Genomic DNA, 18,903 nt, shown 5'->3' on the forward strand with positions numbered 1-18,903 from the left:
TCAAACACACATGGAAGCTTTTTTTTAGCTGCAGTAACAGTATAGACGCCGTTAGAGGACGATGTTTTGCTACCTCTCCTGTAGGTTCTTTTCCCAGCATGCCCAGCAGGGTCTGCTGGCTGAGTTTTGAGGTCCCCAAAAGGGGCTTTTACTTTGCGCAGGTGTGACATTTGTATACCCTAAGTTGCTAAGAACACTCCCCATTGTGGAATGTGGTGTTGTGTCCAAATTTGATACGAAATATATATAGAATTGTTAATACAATTTTATGAAATGGTAAAACGGCATACAAAAAAAACCCCGGTTTGTGCATAACCTTTTTAAATATTTCAATGGAATATACTGTACCTCATTTTAGTCATTAATAGGCAAAAGTTCATCCATGTGTGCTACAGGAAATATTTTTTGAGAAAAAAAATGAAGTCATCACCGTAGTGTGTACTGTTTGAATGAAGGGGAGGCAAGCAAACCAACCAACCAACCCCCATCTCTTTTCTCACAACCATCACCAAATGAATATATCTTTTCCCTCTGGCTGTCTCCTCTGAACAACCCTTTAACTGGCCCAGCCTGTTCCCTATACTAAGCATAGCACTTAAGCACATTGCGAATAACATGGACTGAGACCAACCTTTTCCAAAACAAACAGTTGAAAATACGTTATTTGATTCCTTCCCCCCCCCATTTGATTCCCCCCCCCATTCCGGATATAGATCTTCACTCATTCCTTCTTCCCTGAAGCAGAGGCGCCATTTTGTGTTTTGCCTCAGGTGCCAAAATGTCTTGGGCTGGCCCTGGAGGGAGGGCATATTATCCCATGGCAATTTTGCCACAACAGGTTAATGAAACCTTCAGGTTCAGAGGTATGCCACTGAAGTCTAGTTGCTAGGTCAACAGCTGAGCAGGGCTGTTGCCTTTTTGCCCCACAGATGGACTTTTCAGGAGCCTTTGAGGTTTTTAAGCAGAGTCTGGATGTCATGAATGCTTTAGCTGAGATTCCTGCATCGCAGCAGGTGGTTGGACTAGATGCTGGGTTCGACAGGCCTTTGGTCTGGCTCGTAATAATGCCCCTATGGCCATAAAGGCCTACTTGTGAACTTCCCAGAGGTACTATCTGACCATTGTGGAAAACAGAATTCTGGACTGGGTAGAACTTCGATCTGATCCTGCAGGTTTATATTACGCTGTTAGGTTAACTTCTTGGGTTTTGCAGCAGCTTGACCTTTTTTTTGGCAAGGCCTTGTTGATTTCCCACCAACTTCTGAAAGTCTGGCCTTTGGCTCATTGTTTCCCCTGACTAGGTGACCAAGGGGATATGGTTGCTATGGAAGAGGTAGATTCCTTTTTGTCCAACTTAGGGATCCACTTAACCGAAGAGCAACTCCAAGAAGCCTTGAAGTATGTGGCTGTGAATGGTGAGTGAACCTTGTTTCCTGATCTCAGGCAAGGTGGGTTTTTTTTTGGGGGGGGGGTTGCCCATGTTCTACGCAGACACTGAATCTTCCTTCTCAAAAAGTCTCCCTCAGCTCTTGGGAGGTGATCCTCAGCACACCAGTCCCAGAGGCTGCGAGAAACATCACAACCCACTGATACACGTGCCTCTAACAGAGTGTGATGGCTTTAACTGTGGGCCGATCTCTGTGGAGATGGTTGCCAGACACATAGGGTTGCCAGACTCAATAGAGGACAGGACTTCTGTGCCTTTAATTGCCCTGCTCTCTTTTGAGACTGGAAACCTTAAAGAGAAAATAATAATAATAATAATAATAATAATAATAATAATAATAATAATAATATTTTATTTATACCTCGCCCTCCCCAGTCAAAACCGGGCTCAGGGCAGCTAACACCAATAAAATTACAATAAAACATAAAGAGCAATTAATTAAAATACCATATTAAAATTTAAAATGCAGCCTCATTTTAAATAGTCCATAAATCCAAGCCATGAGGGAGGAAAACACAGGGGTCAGACTAAGTCCAGCCCAAAGGCCAGGCGGAACAGCTCTGTCTTGCAGGCCCTGCGGAAAGATGACAAATCCCACAGGGCCCTGGTCTCCTGTGAAAGAGCATTCCACCAAGTTGGGGCCAATACTGAAAAGGCCCTGGCCCTAGTAGAGGCCAAGCAAAGGGTCTGCTGGTTTCTCTTTAAGGTTTCCAGACTCAATTAAATTAAAGACACAGAAGTCCTGTCCTCTATTGAGTCTGGCAACCCTACTCGCACAGACTTCCATACAGCACTTACTTCTCAGTGAAAGGTCAAGCAGGAGTGTTCTGGTTGGACTCTGGCATTCTGACATCACCGGCAAGTTTCCCAGTGACTCTTTCATCATAGGTGAGGGTTCACAGATGAGGAGAATGTCTTCAGGTAGAGGCTGCCTATGTGAGCAGTCAAGAGCCACTGTCTTAAAGAACCAGGTATGTCACTGAGTCTGTCCTCTCTGTCTCTCATGGAAATTAGCAAACTCCTGCCTCTCAGACTGGGGCATGCAATACCTGGGATTCGCATCAGTAGCATAGGCCATTGAATCACTCTTTTGGACCAGGGTCATAATCATGATGGATACTGAAATATAGCAATTTTTATTTGCGTATGAGTATTTCAAAACACGCGCACACACATACACTTCTGCTTGGTCACTTTCTGCATTGCAGATTGTCTTATCTATCTATCTATCTATCTATCTATCTATCTATCTATCTATCAATCAAAAGTTTATTGCATTAGCCATATAGCCATAGCACATATAAAAGATCAACCACGCAACTGTCGCACAACAACATAGAATACAACAAATACAACTATAACATTAAATATATAATCCAGCTGAGTGCGGCTGGTAAGGTAAAAGACAAAGTGAGGCGTGTCGACTGTGAGTATAACAGGAATTAACATAGGACTGGGGCTGGGCAAGTTAGCCAAAAAGGTGGCCCTGAGTTTCAGGGCCTGTAAAATGTAGATGGCCACGTCGCGTGAAACCCAAGGGGTTGGCAACCACCAATAAGTACTTCATGCGGTTGATGTCCCGTGCAATGGTCGTCAGGATTAAAGAGAGAAGCCTGGATCTTACTGAGGCATATAAAGGACAGTAAAAGAAAAAGTGTATATAGTCTTTAATCTTTCTGTCATTGCATGGGCAGAGTCGAAGGTTCAATGGTGTGTTGGAAAAAACGCCATGTAAGAATGCTGTGGGAATGACGTGGAATCGAGCTAGTGTGAAGGTCCTTCTTAAGTCTTATCTATCAGTATTTTGTCCTTGCAGGAAATGGGAAGGTGAATATGAGCGAATTGATGGCGAGTGTAGTCAAGAACCAAGCTGAGGGTAAGCGGGTTGCATTACAGTAGTTGGATTAGAATTTTTTAAAAATTAAGCTGTAAGCATTCGAAGAGAGCACTTGTTTTCTGACAGGGCTTAAAGCCCCAGGCAGGGTTTAGATGATGAGGAACAGACCAGCATCGAAGCAGATGGGATAAATGGTCAATGGACAAAGCACACCTGTGCACAGGACTGGTTTCATTCTGTGATTCCACAGGGGTGCAGAATGTGGTAAGAGAGGCTTCCCAAAGGGATGCTTGTAAAAAGCGGAGTCTCTCAGGCCCTTTTGGGTCAACACTGGGTGGCCAATCATAGAGTTGTAAAGTTGGAAGGGACCACAAGGGTCATCCTGCAATGCAGGAATCTCAGCTAAAGCATCCATGACAGATGGCCACCCAACCTCTGCTTAAAAATAAACCTCCAAGGAAGGAGAGTCTACAACCTCCCAAGGCAGACCATTCCACTGCCAAACAGCTCTTACGGCCAGAACATTTTCCATGATGTTTAGTTGGAGTCTCCTTTCTTGTAACTTGGATCCATTGCTTTGATTCCTACTCTCCAGAGCAGGAGAAAAAAGCTTGTTCCCTCTTTCATGTGACGGCCCTTGAGATATTTGAAGATGGCTATCAGATGCGGACATTTCGGAAAGTGGCTGAATAAGATTTCTAGGGGTCATAGAGAGGGACATCAATGTTCTGCATGGCTCCTTGTATCCCCATGTTCTGTAAAACCAAAAGATATTATTCAAATCAGCAAAGAGTGCACATTAATATAACCATAGAATGGCAGGGTTGGAAGTGACTGTGAGGGTCATCTGGAACAACCATCCACAATGCAGGAATGTCAATATGCGGTCCTCCATCCAGCTTTGAAACCATCCTGGATCCTGCTTAGCTTTGCAAAACATGCTAGCAGTTTTAGTTCTGCACCATGCTGTACAAGAAAAAATGCATACATTTGGGCACTTTACGCAGCTCATGGAATTCTATTCTTTTTGATACAGATGTCTAATTTTCTGAATTTGTGATTATTGCATGGGGTGCACACAATCCTCGACAGCGTTTGAAGCTTTGTTAACCAAGCAGGGGATTTCAAGGCCCTGTAAATGTTTCCATGTTTATCATTTCTCTCACAGAGGATCGAGTTCCTGTCGATAACCTGAATGCTATTCTGGCCACCATGAGCATTCAGCTAACAGACGATGAGCTCCAGGAAGCTCTGAAATCTACAACTGTGGATGGTGAGTCTTTAAAGCGCTTGCTCTCCCACCCCTCTTAGAAGTAAAACAGATTAAAACTATCCAGTTCAGGAATGCACATTCCCCTTTCAGCTCCTTTGGGTGATCTCACAGACTCTGGCTGAGGCCCACATGACAGACAGTTGTGTAAGACGAATAAGTAACATTTCTCCCCCTGTTTAAAAGCAATAATGAAAAGCAGCCCTGGGGAGGTTTTGAGTTTCAGAGGGGTTAGGGCTTCTTAGCTTTCCCTGCTCTGACCTACTTCCTCCTCGAACTTCCCCCAGCTACTTTTCACTCGATGAAGGAAAATATACAGGTGCCTGCATATCCGCCTCCCCCCCCCCCCCCGGTTGAACTGTAACACATAAGCAGGCAATATTAAATGGGGAATGGCGGAAGGCGGAAGGGTTAAGCATGTCCCATTGGTCTTCAGCCCAAGACTGCTGCCTCTGTGATAAAGCATGTTGGGGGGGGGGAATGCAGGCAACAGAGCATCATGGGTCATTTGTGCTTGAGAAACATCCTATCCCAGATCTTGAAACTTCTATTGTATCTTATGATACACTTATATCAAGTACTGTATATGCATATGTCAAGTATGTCCTACCCTCTCCACTACTAAGTAGGCAATCTCTCACTTCTCTGTCCCCTCCCTGTTGCATCTCTGTCTTGCCTGCCTGGATGCAGACTGTGGGGTTTATTTGCATTCCGTGCAGCTCCTAGCAACACCCTTTGCAAAATAATTGCACTTCTGCTTCCCTGCCCACTTGAGCCGCCCTCTTCCCCCATCTTGTCTTCCAGATGATGGGAAGGTTAACCTGAAAGAGTTCATGGAGGGGGTGAAGAATGTGCAGCTGAAAGCAGGTGCAGAAGGTGAGTCTCTGGGCTTTTTAATGATGGTGGGCTGAAGGATAACAAAGAGTTTCTGTACAGCTCCAGGCACCTAAGGCACAAGGATGTAACAATTTTGTAATAGAGCGTAAGAATTGCCTCGCTGGCTCAGTCTTGCAAGTGAGGCTGTGTGCACACCATATATTTAAAGCACATGTTTTCTCAGCAAATAATCCTGGGAACTTAAGGGTGCTGGGAATTGTAGCTCTACAAGGGAAGGGGTAAACTACAGCTCCCAGGATTTGGGTGGAATGGAGTGGATGTGCTTTGTTGTTGTTTAGTCGTTCAGTCGTGTCCGACTCTTCGTGACCCCATGGACCATAGCACGCCAGGCACTCCTGTCTTGCACTGCCTCCCGCAGTTTGGTCAAACTCATGTTCGTAGCTTCAAGAACACTGTCCAACCATCTCGTCCTCTGTCGTCCCCTTCTCCTAATGCCCTCCATCTTTCCCAACATCAGGGTCTTTTCCAGGGAGTCTTCTTTTCTCATGAGGTGGCCAAAGTATTGGAGCCTCAGCTTCACGATCTGTCCTTCCAGTGAGCACTCAGGGCTGATTTCCTTCAGAATGGATAGGTTTGATCTTCTTGCAGTCCATGGGACTCTCAAGAGTCTCCTCCAGCACCATAGTTGTTGTGCTTTAAAAGTACTTTAAATGATTGGTGTTCACAAAGGTCCACCGCTTACCAGCTTAGCCCCCCCCCATTGCCCCCCATGTTAGTCTTTTGTGTCCAAAAAAATTGGTTGATGTTCCTGTCTAGTCACCCAGGTCGAATTCTTATTCACCGGGGGGCACCTGGTTAAATTATTTTTTACAAGCCTGTTCTAATGTAATAGTATAGCCTGCGAAGTACAGAACCTGGATCATGGCAGCAGACTAATTCCTGCTACTTGAACCAAGGGATCGTGGCTGAGAGTGATACCGTGAGTCCCACCTCAGAGCAGAAAAGCAGCCTCCTTTCCGAAGAACAAGTGAAGACAGATTTAACAGGCAGCAGCCCTGGGGGTAAGTTGTATGTTATGTGAGGAGACTTACAGTGGATTTTGGGGCCTACATTTTGGAGAAATGTCCGTCAGCAAAGATGCATGTATCAGGAAGGAAACAGACATTTATGCAGCCGTTCTGACCTTGCATTTAATGCACTTCCCCGCCAAAAAAAAAAAACATTCACCCCCTGTGTCTAGAGAGCCAAGAATTGTTTGGGAGCGAAACAGGCACTTAATTGGCCTTTGTTTCTCAGTTGTTTTAAATGGTTCTGTCAGGGGATTGTTGCGGCTACTCTCGAGTAAAGACTCTCTAGTCTGCTCTGTCTTTAAGAGCTTTATTGTGCATACTATTTACAGTGCAGAGATATCAGAAAACATGACCGCCTAGTCTGATTCAGAAGCCAGCAATGGCGCTTGTCTGCTTTTGCGCCAGCATAATAGTCTGGGAAACCCAAAACGCCGCCCCCTTGCCCTACCTCTGGGTGCATGGCCCAACGTGGGCGCCGGAAGGGGCTGCGTTCCTTCTCCCGTCCTTTGGCTGGAGTGTTGCTGAGGCTCCGACACCTTGCTGTGCTGTTCTTCCTCCTCTGGCCAGCTGGGTCGGTGCCGAGGCTCTGATACGTCTTGGAGCCCCCCTCTCCATTCCGCTCCATTCCTCATTCCCTCCTCCTGACCCTCTGCTCGCGCTGTCACTGGGCGAAGTGCTGGTCAGGATGACTGGGGGAGGGTCCCTGTAGGGAGTCCCCCTGACAGGTTCTAAACCACATTTCCAAAGAAAATATAACAAGGTGGTGTATCAAACTATCGTGACTCGGGAGCCATTTTTCCTGACACTTAAAACTTTCCATGAGATAGGGTGACGGCCGCCAACGTGGACTGGCTTATATTCATGGATAAGACTATAGATGGTGACTAGTCAAAACAGCAACCTTCTACCTCCAGTTGCTGGGAAATTGCAAGTGAGCAGAGTGTTGCTGTGACACTCATTTCCTTGCTTGTGGGCTTCCCACAGGCGTCTGGTTGGCCGCCATGTGAACACAGCGAGGGACAAGATGAGCCTTCAACCTGACTCAGTAGCACTCCTCGTTCTTATTTCACACCCACCTAGTGCTATTTTTCTAGGGGGAAAAGGAGCCGGAACTCACCATGAACAATGGCGCCCACCTGAGAGGTGCCAGAACTGAGTTCCGGCAAGTTCCGGCAAAAAAAAAAAGCTCTGCTCCCCCCCCCCCCCCGTAAATCGTCCTCTCCAGAAACCTGAGGTAAAATGTTTTGGCTTAGTACGTGAACCAAAGAATGTACTGTCATTTTTTTTTTTGAAATAATTTATTTATTTCAAATGTTAAAAGCCATACAAATTTGCAGAAACACAAAAGATTTTCAAAAACACATACAGGAAATTGGTACATCTCCCTTTTACATATAAAGGAATACAAGGGAAAGAAAGAGGAGGGAATTGAAACAAAAACAATTATATAGGGAGATTATATAGGAAGAAAAAGAAAAAGGAAAGAAAAAAAAAAATAAATAAGAAAAAAAAGAAGAGCGTTCTTCCAATCATATCCTGTGTAAATTATATACACCCATTTAAATTCACACTTAAGTTCTTATCAACATTTCCTTATCCTTAAAATTTCGACATGGTTCAATTCTGTTCTGCTATCGGGATTTGGTTATTTGGATGAATTTATATAGTCTTCAAAAATCCTCCACTCCTTTTTTACTTTTTGCTTTGTTTGACCTCTAATTCTCCCAGTGGTTTTAGCAAGCTGTGCATATTCCTTCATTAAGATTTGCCAATCTGTTATATTTGGTACGTCTTTAATTTTCCATTTTCTAGCGATAAGGACCCTCGCAGCTACAATACCATACATAAGTAAAATTCTACTTGCATCTTTGATATCCTCTGGTATTATATTCAACAGAAACAGTTCTGGTTTCTTTATGATCTTACACTTCAGCATTTTCTTTAACTCTTCATAGATATTATATCCAAAACTTATTTATTTCTGGGCATCTCCACCACATGTGCATTTGGGTCCCTATCTCCTTCTCGCACCTCCAACATATTGGTGATTTATTTTTATACATCCTTGATATTTTGTCTGGTGTTTGATACCACCAGTACATCATTTTGAGAATATTCTCCCGCAGATTGTAACAGGCGGTAAATTTCAAGTCTTTCTGCCACAGCCTTTCCCATTGTTCCATATAGACATTGTAACCCAGGTCTTGGGCCCATTTAATCATAGATGGTTTGGTTTGCTCCTCCTTGAGCTCCCATTCTAATGTACTGTCATAAGGGTGAGGCAACTCTCATGACCTTAAGCCTTATGTGGGCGGCCATATTGTTTGTAGCTGATGACAGCCTGACCTCGAAGGAAGTAGTGGATGACCTCCCTCTGACGCAGCCATCTCCCACGCATGAAGGTGAGTTGAACTGAGGGGGGGCATGTTGAAATGGACGTGTTAAATATGGCAGCGTCTCCTTATTTCTCTTTAGAAATGCGCAGGCAATTTCTCCCCATGCTGTGGGGACTTGTAGGACACCCTGCCCATGGCTTGCTCATCTGTCTCTTTTCCTGCTCCTCTGCACCATCCCAGAAGGATTTTTTTTAAATATTTCAAACCATTCCTATACAGCAGGGGTGGCCAACTCCCAAGAGACTGCGATCTACTCACAGAGTTAAAAACTGGCAGTGATCTACCCCCTTTTTGGGGTTTTTTTCAGGGAGGAGGGGCCTTTTTTTAGGGTTTAGGTCAAAGGTTTTGAGTGGTTTTTTTAGGGAGGAGGAAAGCGCCGTTTTGATGGGCTGCAGGGTGAAAATGTTGAGCTTCTTTTTTAGGGGAGCCATAGTTGTTGAGCTTCTTTGGGGGGAGCCAGTGATCTACTACAGGTGTCAGTGATCTACCGGTAGATCACGATCTCCCTGTTGGACGGGCCTGCTATACAGTAATGGCTTAAAGTGTAGTGAAAGAGTAACAATCAAAATACACTAAAGGGTTTTTTAAAAAATGCTCAGAGTTTCCCTCTGTACATAGGGGATCAGCAACAGAACAGAGTTTACCCTCCGGCTTACTAATATCTTTCTGTGACTGACGTATTTAGGATCGGCAGTCATGTCATCCCAATCTGTTCTGCACCCAATTGCAGGAGAAATGGTTGACGTTCAGGAACTAGGCAACGTTCTGGCCATTGAAGGCATCCAGCTCGCAGAAGAAGAGTTCCAGGAAGCATTAAAAAATGCCCCGGCGGATGGTCAGTATGGGCTTCAGGGGAAGGAGTTCTCTGAAACAGCCGAGATAATTTGCAAGCTCTGATGGTCTGGCGTCCCGCACCGGGCAAACCCCGCAATCCGAAAGTTGACGGTTCTGTAACAAGAGGCATGAGAGGCATAGTAACGGAAATGTCCAGGGAATGCACTGCCGGCTGCAGGAGTTCTGCTTCACCACTGCATTCCCCACAAGGAACGTGCTGGCAAAGCAGCACCCTGCAGGATTGAACCCAGGACTGCTGGCCAGCAAAGGAGTGGAGGGATCAATCCTACTGGCTTAGAGTGTGCTAGCAAAGCAGACTCCAGCAGGACTGAATCCCGCCATCCCATCCTTCAGGTGACATCACCTGGTGATGTCAGCTGATGGAGAGGTGGGTGTGGGTTTTTTTTGAGGGGGGAGAAATGGGGGGGGGAGATTGGCCCACACGCCAGACATTATCCCTGTGCTAGAGGAGTAGGTACTAAGGAGGGGGCCTAGTATGTGGAGGAATCAGTTTCTTGTAACTATGGCAATTTCAAAAAATACAGAATATCATTTGAAGCAAGGTACAAATACATATGCAAAGAGGGAATTTGCGTACACTTCAGGGAACATATCCTGGCAACTAGAAAAATAAACTCTAGGCCTGTAAATTCATCATGCCCCTTTACTTTCTTAAGGAAAGGTGAATACTTGACTACAGTATTTACTGGGGCTTTCTTCTTTAAAAAAAATATGTAGATATTTTGGAATTTAAGTTGGCCCTTTCAGCTTTTTATCTGAACCCACAAGGACTGGAACTGAGATTATCTGATTGATGTTTGCTGGTCTCCTTTTAAATTTGGAGCGGTGCTGGATTTAGGGCAAGTGGTTCCCCCCCCCCAGGGTGCCAAGCTGAGGGGGCGCAAAATAATAATCATAATCGTAATAAAAAATGTGCACAGATACCTACTGAGAAGATCCATAAAAAGCAACTGTGTACCAAAAGGAATTATTGTGAAAATAATAAAGATTTAGAGAGGGGTGGGGCAAATTTTGTTTTCGCTCAGGGCACCATATTATCTGCCCCTTTTTTGGAGCCTCGTTGGGGAGCGTGGTCTCCTCCTGATTCTGAGATCTTTTTCCATCAGCTGAAGGGAAAGTGAGCCTGGAAGAATTTATGAAACAGGTGAGAAAGAGCCAACAGCATCGCCAGAGCGGTGAGTCAATAAGATGTTTGAGAATGCACTGGGAGCGGGGAAGGGCCCACACCACAGGGAAATGCTTGCTTTTTTGTGCTCCATGTGTTTTGGAGTCAGAATTCTGAGATCCTGTAAAATATCAGCGTTTATCTCATGAGTCTTGCATGTAGTTCTGGACAGGAACAACTGCATAAAGCACACAACAAAACATCAGTTTTTATTTGTTCTTGTCTTCTGATTTTGCCAGCAAAACCTACACTCATGCAGACTTGAAGACACTGTAACATCTCTAGGTCCTATTGTCGCCTTCCAGCCCTCTGGTTGTGCTTCACATAGACTGCCGGATTTACGTATAAGCTATAGAAAAAACAATGTACATTTACAAAATATAAGTTAAAAAACAAATAAAATAAATAAAAAACAAATAAAATAAATCTGCATACGGCAACAGTGTTTTGTGTTGTGTAGGCTCCTATGATGTAAGTCGTGGGCCCCGCCTGCTAGCCTGCTCCCTAAAATATCACTGGTTTGCTCATATCTATATAATTATAGGCTGCCTACATTCTGCATGTGCAAATGGCTTTAGATACCTATTAAAGGGCCCCCTGACCATCAGGTCCAGTCGTGTCCGACTATGGGGTTGCGGCGCTCATCTCGCTCTATAGGCCGAGGGAGCCGGCGTTTGTCCGCAGACAGCTTCCAGGTCATGTGGCCAGCATGACAAAGCTGCTTCTGGTGAACCAGAGCAGCACACGGAAACGGCGTTTACCTTCCCGCCGGAGCGGTCCCTATTTATCTACTTGCACTTTGACATGCTTTCGAACTGCTAGGTTGGCAGGAGCTGGGACCGAGCAACGGGAGCTCACCCCGTTGCAGGGATTCGAACCGCCGACCTCCTGATCAGCAAGCCCTAGACTCTGTAGTTTAACCCACAGTGCCACCTGGGTCCCTTTAGATACCTATTAGGTCCATAAATTACCATATAGCATATATTCAACACAAAACTGTGACAATTTGTTGTTCACAACGGACAGCTTGACATATAAAGGGCCCCAATACCTTCAGTGGCTTAGGGCCTCATCAAACCTAAATCCGGCCCTGTTACATAGAATCTAGGCTGATATCGCACAGTTATCTTGGCTTATTTGTTATCCTTCCAAAATGCGATCCGCTTCCTTTTGCTATATTGGAAAAACTGCTCTGAATTTATCTTTGCTTTTGTTTTAACTATGGTTTAAGATCATGATTTGCTGACAATAAACAAACCATAGTTGCAAGGCAGAGTTCACACACAAAGCTAAACCATGGTTTAATAAACCATAGTTTAGAATTATGTGCAAACCCAGTGAATGATTGGGTTCTCATTTAGTAGGGAAGAGCCACAATAGAGAGAAATCTAAATGCCACTCTGGAAGAATGCTTCTGGACGTGGATGCTTTAGTAGCACCCGATCTTTGCTTTTCTGATTTAAACTACATGTGGAAAGTGATTCTGCTTCTAGACATCTGTTATCCAAATAAAATCCTGTGGCGGGAGGGATTTTCATTGGGATCAGTGTGCAGGAAAAGGGTTAAATAACCTTACCTTCCCTCCACTTCTAATCATGATCCCTCCTTTTTGTATTTTGATAAATTTGGGTAAAAAGAAAGAAAAGAAAGGATAGGAAGGCAATGCTATTTGGAAAGAGAAAGGTTTAAGTGAAAGTTGATTCCTGGAGAGGGGAGATGGAAGAAGGAAACGGCTAAAAAAACAATCTATACAGGTCATAACAACCCTTTGGTAAAACTAGAAAACAAATAAATTGGAGTCCTTGGAGAGTTGAGAAAATCAAATGAAAAGATTCCAAGAGCTCTGGCCAGGTACCAACATGAATGCTACTGGAATTTGTTTTATTAGTATCAACTTAAAACTTTCTAAAAATTATTCCTTTACCTGGCCAGAGCTCTTGAAAACTAGAAAACAAAGCAAAGACTAGAGAAATAAGCCATTGTTTGTTATAATCTGTGGGACAACTCAGGATTATCTTGTGTTTTGTTAAACAAACCCTGGTTTTAGTGTTATGTGAGTTTGAGTGTTCTCTTGTCTATCCATCGCCTCACTGACTCCATTTCCGCTTTTGCCCTCCAGAAGAAGGAGTTTCTGTTCTGGACCTTGGATCCATTCTGGCCCGCAAGGGCTTCTTTTTGAGTGAAAAAGAGCTGCAGGACGTCTTGGAGAATGTGGATTTGAATGGTCAGTATTTATTATTCAAATGCTTATCCCTACTTTCCATACAGTGGTGCCCAAACCAGCTAACAACAAATAAAGCAGCCCTCTAACATATGAAACAATATGCAGAATATCTGATGCTCAGACTGTGGGGTTTCATTCTGAGAGAGCTGACCCTATAAAAATACTCGCAAGGCAATTTGCGCCTGTCACAGTGGCGGTGGTGGCTACTCTAGAGTAACGACTCCTCACAGCTCTGCATTTTTATCCTTTTATTAGTGCAGTCTATTTACAGTGCTGAAACAGTGCTATATACATGTTGTCAGTACATGTTGTCAGTCCGGTGCAGAACCTCCAAATGGAGATTCCCGCGTCTTTCTCCAGCAAAGTAGCCTGGGGATACTAAATCTCCACCCCCGGCGCTTCTTATGCAATTCCGGGGTCGCTGGGATTGGTCTTCGTCCCACGGTTTCCCTGCTTCCCCCTTCCTTTCCCAAGCGGCGCCGTGGCTCGGCTACCCTGCCTGATCCCTGGCTTCTGCTTCCTGATTTCCCGCTCAAAACATCCCCCTCCCCACTCCCACTTGCACTGGGCGAAGAGCTCGTGTTTAAGATGGGAGGGGGCTGTCTATAGCTTCTGTCCCTCACAGCGCCCAACCATTAAGTACCGTATATGCCGGCGTATAAGGCGACTGGGCGTATAAGACAAACCCCCTACTTTTCTAGTCAAAATATAGAGTTTGGGATATACTCGCCGTAACGAGTATATCCCAAACTTCCAACACACACCAAATAAAAATGTTCTGTATCTCTTCCTCTCTCCGCTTTTTAAATACAGTACCAGTAAATGAAGCCAAAAGCTTAAATGCACAGATGTTTAAATGCCCTTACTTGCACGCATGCTAAGAACTACGATAGCATTTTGAACTACTGTAGATTTCATTTGGAGGGAGGGAAGGAGCTGAAGCATAAAAACTGCAGTTAGCTCTTGAAGAAGACGATGACGACGTGGGGAATAAGGGGTGGGGTGGGGTAGGATGGCCCGCCAGCCATCCACCCCTCGGGGTCAGCCCCAGGCAAGGAACCAACGGTGGTGGGCGTGGAAGGCTAAAACCTAACGTCCATGCTGGGGCTGCGCACTGAGGGGGAGAACGAGGCGGCGGTGAGAGGAGGCTCCAGCGGGCATGGAACCGGCTCCTCCGGCCTCTGGCTCAGGGCGGGTGGGCGGGAAGGGAGGGGAGGAGAGGTGGGGAGAGGGAGAAGGGCTTTCCCAATGTAGGGTTTAATCTTCCTATGCTAGGAGGCAGATTTGCACATCTGGTCTTAAATCACAAACAAGAGTACACATGTCCTCTGGTGTGTACACTAAAGGTTACCCTCAGAACAGTGAATTTTTAGCCTAAAAGCTGGCTGGTAACCAACAAACCTCTTTCAAAAAAATCAGTGTAATGTTCTCCAGTGGCCAGTCCTGGACAACAGCTATGCTGCTCTGCCATGTTCTTGACCACCCAAAGTGTCTGTGATGTTTTCCGGGACAGCGATTTAAATGATGTCAGTGGCTATGGGACCAGTCTATTGCTGTTTCTTTTTCCCTGCATTGCAGAGGATGGAACTGTAAACCTCAGTGCCTGTCTCAAAGAAATCCAAGCGCTCCGAGGGTTGTCATCAACCAGTAAGTTGAGAGCCTTAAAACCAATCACACTAACAAACCCATTGTTTTGGGGGGGGGGGAGTCCCTGGACATACCAATAAGTTACTGTACTATTTGTGGACTCTATATGTGGCACAGTTTTCATATCACCCTAGACATAGTTCTGCTCAGTAGAGGTGATTCCGGCATTCAGATATGAGCCATTGGGTGCTGAATATTCAAGCAGTTCAAAGGCATGTGGAAACTGGTTGCAAATGTGTTACGGATGTGAGATTGTAGGCTGTAATGCGTTTCTGTCTTGCGGAAAAATGAATACAATCATTGTCAGGGACAGGTGAGTAATAACTCACAAGGTGCCAGTGAAGTTAACTCCTTATTCAAAGAAACAAAACAGCTCAGATCTAATGAGCCAAGTAACTCTCTGCAATAGATCTTGCCCCAATGAGACACAATGAGAACTAAAGGTCACTGTCTTCCCATAGTTCTTCCATTGTTCCCGAAGCCTTCTCTTCCCCAAGGTCCTTCCCCAGCATGGGACACGGGTGGCGCTGTGGTCTATACCACTCAGCCTCTTGCCCAGGGGTCGGCAAAGTTTTTGTGGCTTGGGCTGGAGTGTGTGCGCGCAAACGAATGCGCAAATGCTCTTTCTGGGCGCTCCTTCCAGTGCGGAGGAGGCGTATGCAGCTTCCCATTGGCTGCAGGAGTTTCCTGCAGCCAATGGGAAGCCGACCAGCATCGTGGAAGGTGGTCTCTGCTTTGCTCTGCGCTGGTTTAACGTGGCGCACGGGAGTCGACCGAGCGGGTGGCGGGAGTCCATGGGGCGGTTAAATGACCCCCATGGGCTGCTTGTGGCCCATGGGCCTTAGGTTGCCGAATCCCCTGCTCTTGGGCTTGCCAATCAGAAGATTGGCAGTTCAAATCCCTGCAATGGGGCGAGCTCCCATTGCTCTGTCCCAGCTCCTGACAACCTAGCAGTTCAAAAGCATGCCAGTGCAAGTAGATAAATAGGTAGCGCTGTGGTGGGAAGGTAAATGGCATTTCCATGCGGTCTGGTTTCTGTCATGGTGTTCCATTGCGCCAGAAGCGGTTTAGTACTGCTGGCCACATGATCCGGAAAGCTGTCTGTGAACAAACACTGGCTCCCTCAGCCTGAAAGCGAGATGAGCGCCACAACCCCATGGTCACCTTTGACTGGACTAAAACTGTCCAGGGGTCCTTTACCTTACCTACCTAGCAACTTGAGGCTCCTTTGTCTTGTCTCTCTTTGCTCCTCCTTCATTTCTCTCTTGGTAGAAGTCTTCAAGCAGAGCCTTCTGGACAGCTCTAGCCCTGGATTTCCTGTGTTGGGAAGGGGGTTGGACCATGATTCTAAGATTCTAGAATTCTGTGACTAGCAGCCCCAGAATCCCTGGAGGGAAACGGACACTACGCACATCATTTCTGCCAGGGAGAAGTCCCACCTTGACCATTGTGGGGCTTTCTCCCTGGTAGAAATGATGCACATAGTGTTAGTTTCCTGCTGGGGATTTTGGACCTCGTAGTTCTGGTTCCCGGCAGGAAAAGACGCTTTGCCAGGACCTGCAGAGGTGCTCTGCTGCATCCCCATGCTGTCCCTCAAGGTAAGTTTTTAGGCAGGGCACTTCATGTGCACCCTCTGAGCAGTTATATGGGACACTCGCAAAATCTCGACCCTTTTGAGGAGAGCATTGCACTGCGAGGACAGTGTTGGGATCCCAAGCACGTTTTGCACAAATCTTTGGGCATTCGGCAAAAGGTTGTTGCCAACACTGTTGCCTCTTTTGCAGAGAAAAGGGTTGCTATCGAAAACCTGGAGGAAGTCTTGGATGAAATGGGCACCCAGTTAACCAACAAGCAGCTGTATGAGGCGTTGAAATGTACTCCAATTGATGGTTGGTTTCTTTGATTCTTTATATCTCGCTGCTGCTGCTAAGTGCTAGATGAGCTTGATTTAATTCAGCAAGACAACTCTTCTGATCAGTTTTGTTTATGAAAGGTTAGGGGAACAGTCAAATTGCTTGTGCTGCAGCCACCGCTCAAAATCACATGGCAAAATGAACCTGACGGGACAACCAAAAATAGCTTTGGGTGCATCCTTCAAAATCTGCATTACATATAGTTTAATCCTCATGTACAAAAATGTCAATGGTTATCAGTGGCTTCTGGGCAGGAGCATGGGAGACACACAACATGAAGGACACCATTCTGAAACAGGAGGGGAGAAGTCGTGTTCCTCTAGATGGGCTGCAAGGCTCATCATCTCTGACCATTGGTCATGGCGGCTAGAGCTGATTGAGGGGGCACAGGTTCCCCACTCCCTCCAGGTAAAAACTGTGAAAATACTGTATACAGAAGCACCCATTTTTATTCATAGTGGCAGAGTAGTTGATCTTCACCTATGCCAAGTCAAAATATAGGGTAGAGCAGCGTTTCTCAACCACTGTTCCGCGGCACACTAGTGTGCCGTGAGACGCTGGCTGGTGTGCCGCGACGTGCGGCGACAAGAAGGGCGATTTACATTGTCACGTGCCTGGCGGCCGCCAATACACAACACTAACCCGCCGGAAAGCAATATTTCTCTTACTCTTTCCCAAAGCTCAGTGCAAACGAGCCTGGCGGCCGCCAATATTCTACACTAACCCACCGGAAAGCAATATTTGGCAAGTGTTTCTTACAGTCATAATTATAATATAGGGCAGCACAGAGTTAAATTTTTAAACTTTTTTAATGGTGGTGTGCCTCATGATTTTTTTCACGGAACAAGTGTGCCGTTGCCCAAAAAAGGTTGAGAAACACTGGGGTAGAGGACTTGTGACTGCCTCTTCCTGGCAGTAGTTGATCTTCACCTATGCCAAGTCAAAATATAGGGTAGAGGACTTGTGACTGCCTCTCCCTGGTCAGCAGGTAGCCTTTTGGGAAGGAAAAAATAAGAAATAGAAGAGTCAGTTTTCCAAACCCTACCCCTCCAGGTGGACTGTTGCTACTGATGCCACTCCTACCACAGATCTTTTTTGCCCCTAAGCAAAAAAGTGGGGGTTACAAAGTTCCCCAGAGGGTTCCTCAAGACCCTGCAACTCAAGACCCTGCCGATTGCTTGATCCCTACCCTGTCTGCTTTTGTCTCTTGGTTTTTTTTGTTTTTGTTTTTTAACTGATTATGTTTAGGGCAATTTTTTAAAATTATGCATTGGCATGTTTCCTTGTTGTTTATTCAGATAGATCAGGGTTTCCGAAACCTGGGTCTGCAGCTGTTTTTGGACTACAACTCCCATCACCCCTAGCTAGTAGGACCGGTGGTCAGAGACGAATGGGAATTGTAGTCCAAAAACAGCTGGAGACCCAAGTTTGGGAAACCCTGAGATAGATATTAAGACTTTGGGACTAATATCTGTGCCGCTGGGGGAGGAGAAGAGTTTTTGGCCCAATTCGTGCCCCTCACATTGGTTTGAGCTTGAGAGCTGTCTCTCTGCCAAAGCAATAGTGAAACTGCTTTTCTGGCTCCCGCTGCCGCCACCTTCCAAGCCGCTTAGCACTTTTGTGTCTCGTTCACAACTTCTTTTTGTTCCTTGCAGCGGATGGGACGGTGGACGTGGAAACATTTAAGAGAGGGGTGCATTCGGTCTTGTCAAGCCAGCAGACTGGTGAGCTGAACCGTAATATTGAAAGATGGGTGGTTACAATGCAGTTGGGTCAAGAAATTATTATTAAAAACACCGATCTCTTTATTCTGTGCCACATGTGCACATTCTTGTGCACATGGTTCGTGACAACAAATAATTAATTAATTAGTAACTATAGCGCTCTTCGGACATTCTGGAGCCTCAAAGTGGGGACAGGGAGGAGCCTTTGGACCAAACTACGTTTCGTGAATAACATGGAAAATATCTGGAATTAACTTTACACAATGGAAGTGATGGGTATGAATTGCTACTGAGCGTTCCCTCCCCTTCTGTTCAAGGCAAAATGGTGGATGTCAGCAAGCTGGATTCTATCCTGGGTGCTATGGGGCTTCACTTAACTCAGATGGAAGTTCAGGAGGCTATCAAAAGGACAATCAATAGTGAGTATGAATCACTGGGTTCACCTTTGCATCATGTCCCTGAAAAGTCCTCAGTGCCACCAATGGTCCACACCTGATGCTCAAGCTACAGTACATATT

General features: G+C 45.6%; 1 protein-coding gene across 1 annotated transcript in view; it reads left to right on the forward strand.

The window, feature by feature from the left end:
- LOC118094582 (uncharacterized) overlaps positions 1 to 18,903 on the forward strand; it is a 127,964-nt gene that overhangs the window by 90,480 nt on the left and 18,581 nt on the right. The window contains exons 42-54 of the mRNA XM_088655102.1: positions 1,302 to 1,415; positions 3,264 to 3,323; positions 4,453 to 4,557; positions 5,359 to 5,421; positions 6,348 to 6,452; positions 8,792 to 8,863; positions 9,588 to 9,692; positions 10,819 to 10,887; positions 12,997 to 13,101; positions 14,680 to 14,748; positions 16,533 to 16,637; positions 18,317 to 18,385; positions 18,703 to 18,804. Of these exons, the coding sequence (XP_088511228.1) occupies positions 1,302 to 1,415; positions 3,264 to 3,323; positions 4,453 to 4,557; positions 5,359 to 5,421; positions 6,348 to 6,452; positions 8,792 to 8,863; positions 9,588 to 9,692; positions 10,819 to 10,887; positions 12,997 to 13,101; positions 14,680 to 14,748; positions 16,533 to 16,637; positions 18,317 to 18,385; positions 18,703 to 18,804 (1,143 nt within the window). The remainder of the gene's footprint in view (positions 1 to 1,301; positions 1,416 to 3,263; positions 3,324 to 4,452; positions 4,558 to 5,358; positions 5,422 to 6,347; positions 6,453 to 8,791; positions 8,864 to 9,587; positions 9,693 to 10,818; positions 10,888 to 12,996; positions 13,102 to 14,679; positions 14,749 to 16,532; positions 16,638 to 18,316; positions 18,386 to 18,702; positions 18,805 to 18,903) is intronic.

This window comes from Zootoca vivipara, chromosome 12 (genome assembly GCF_965207765.1).
Source record: "Zootoca vivipara chromosome 12, rZooViv2.hap1.1, whole genome shotgun sequence".
In the NCBI taxonomy this organism is placed as follows: domain Eukaryota; kingdom Metazoa; phylum Chordata; class Lepidosauria; order Squamata; family Lacertidae; genus Zootoca; species Zootoca vivipara.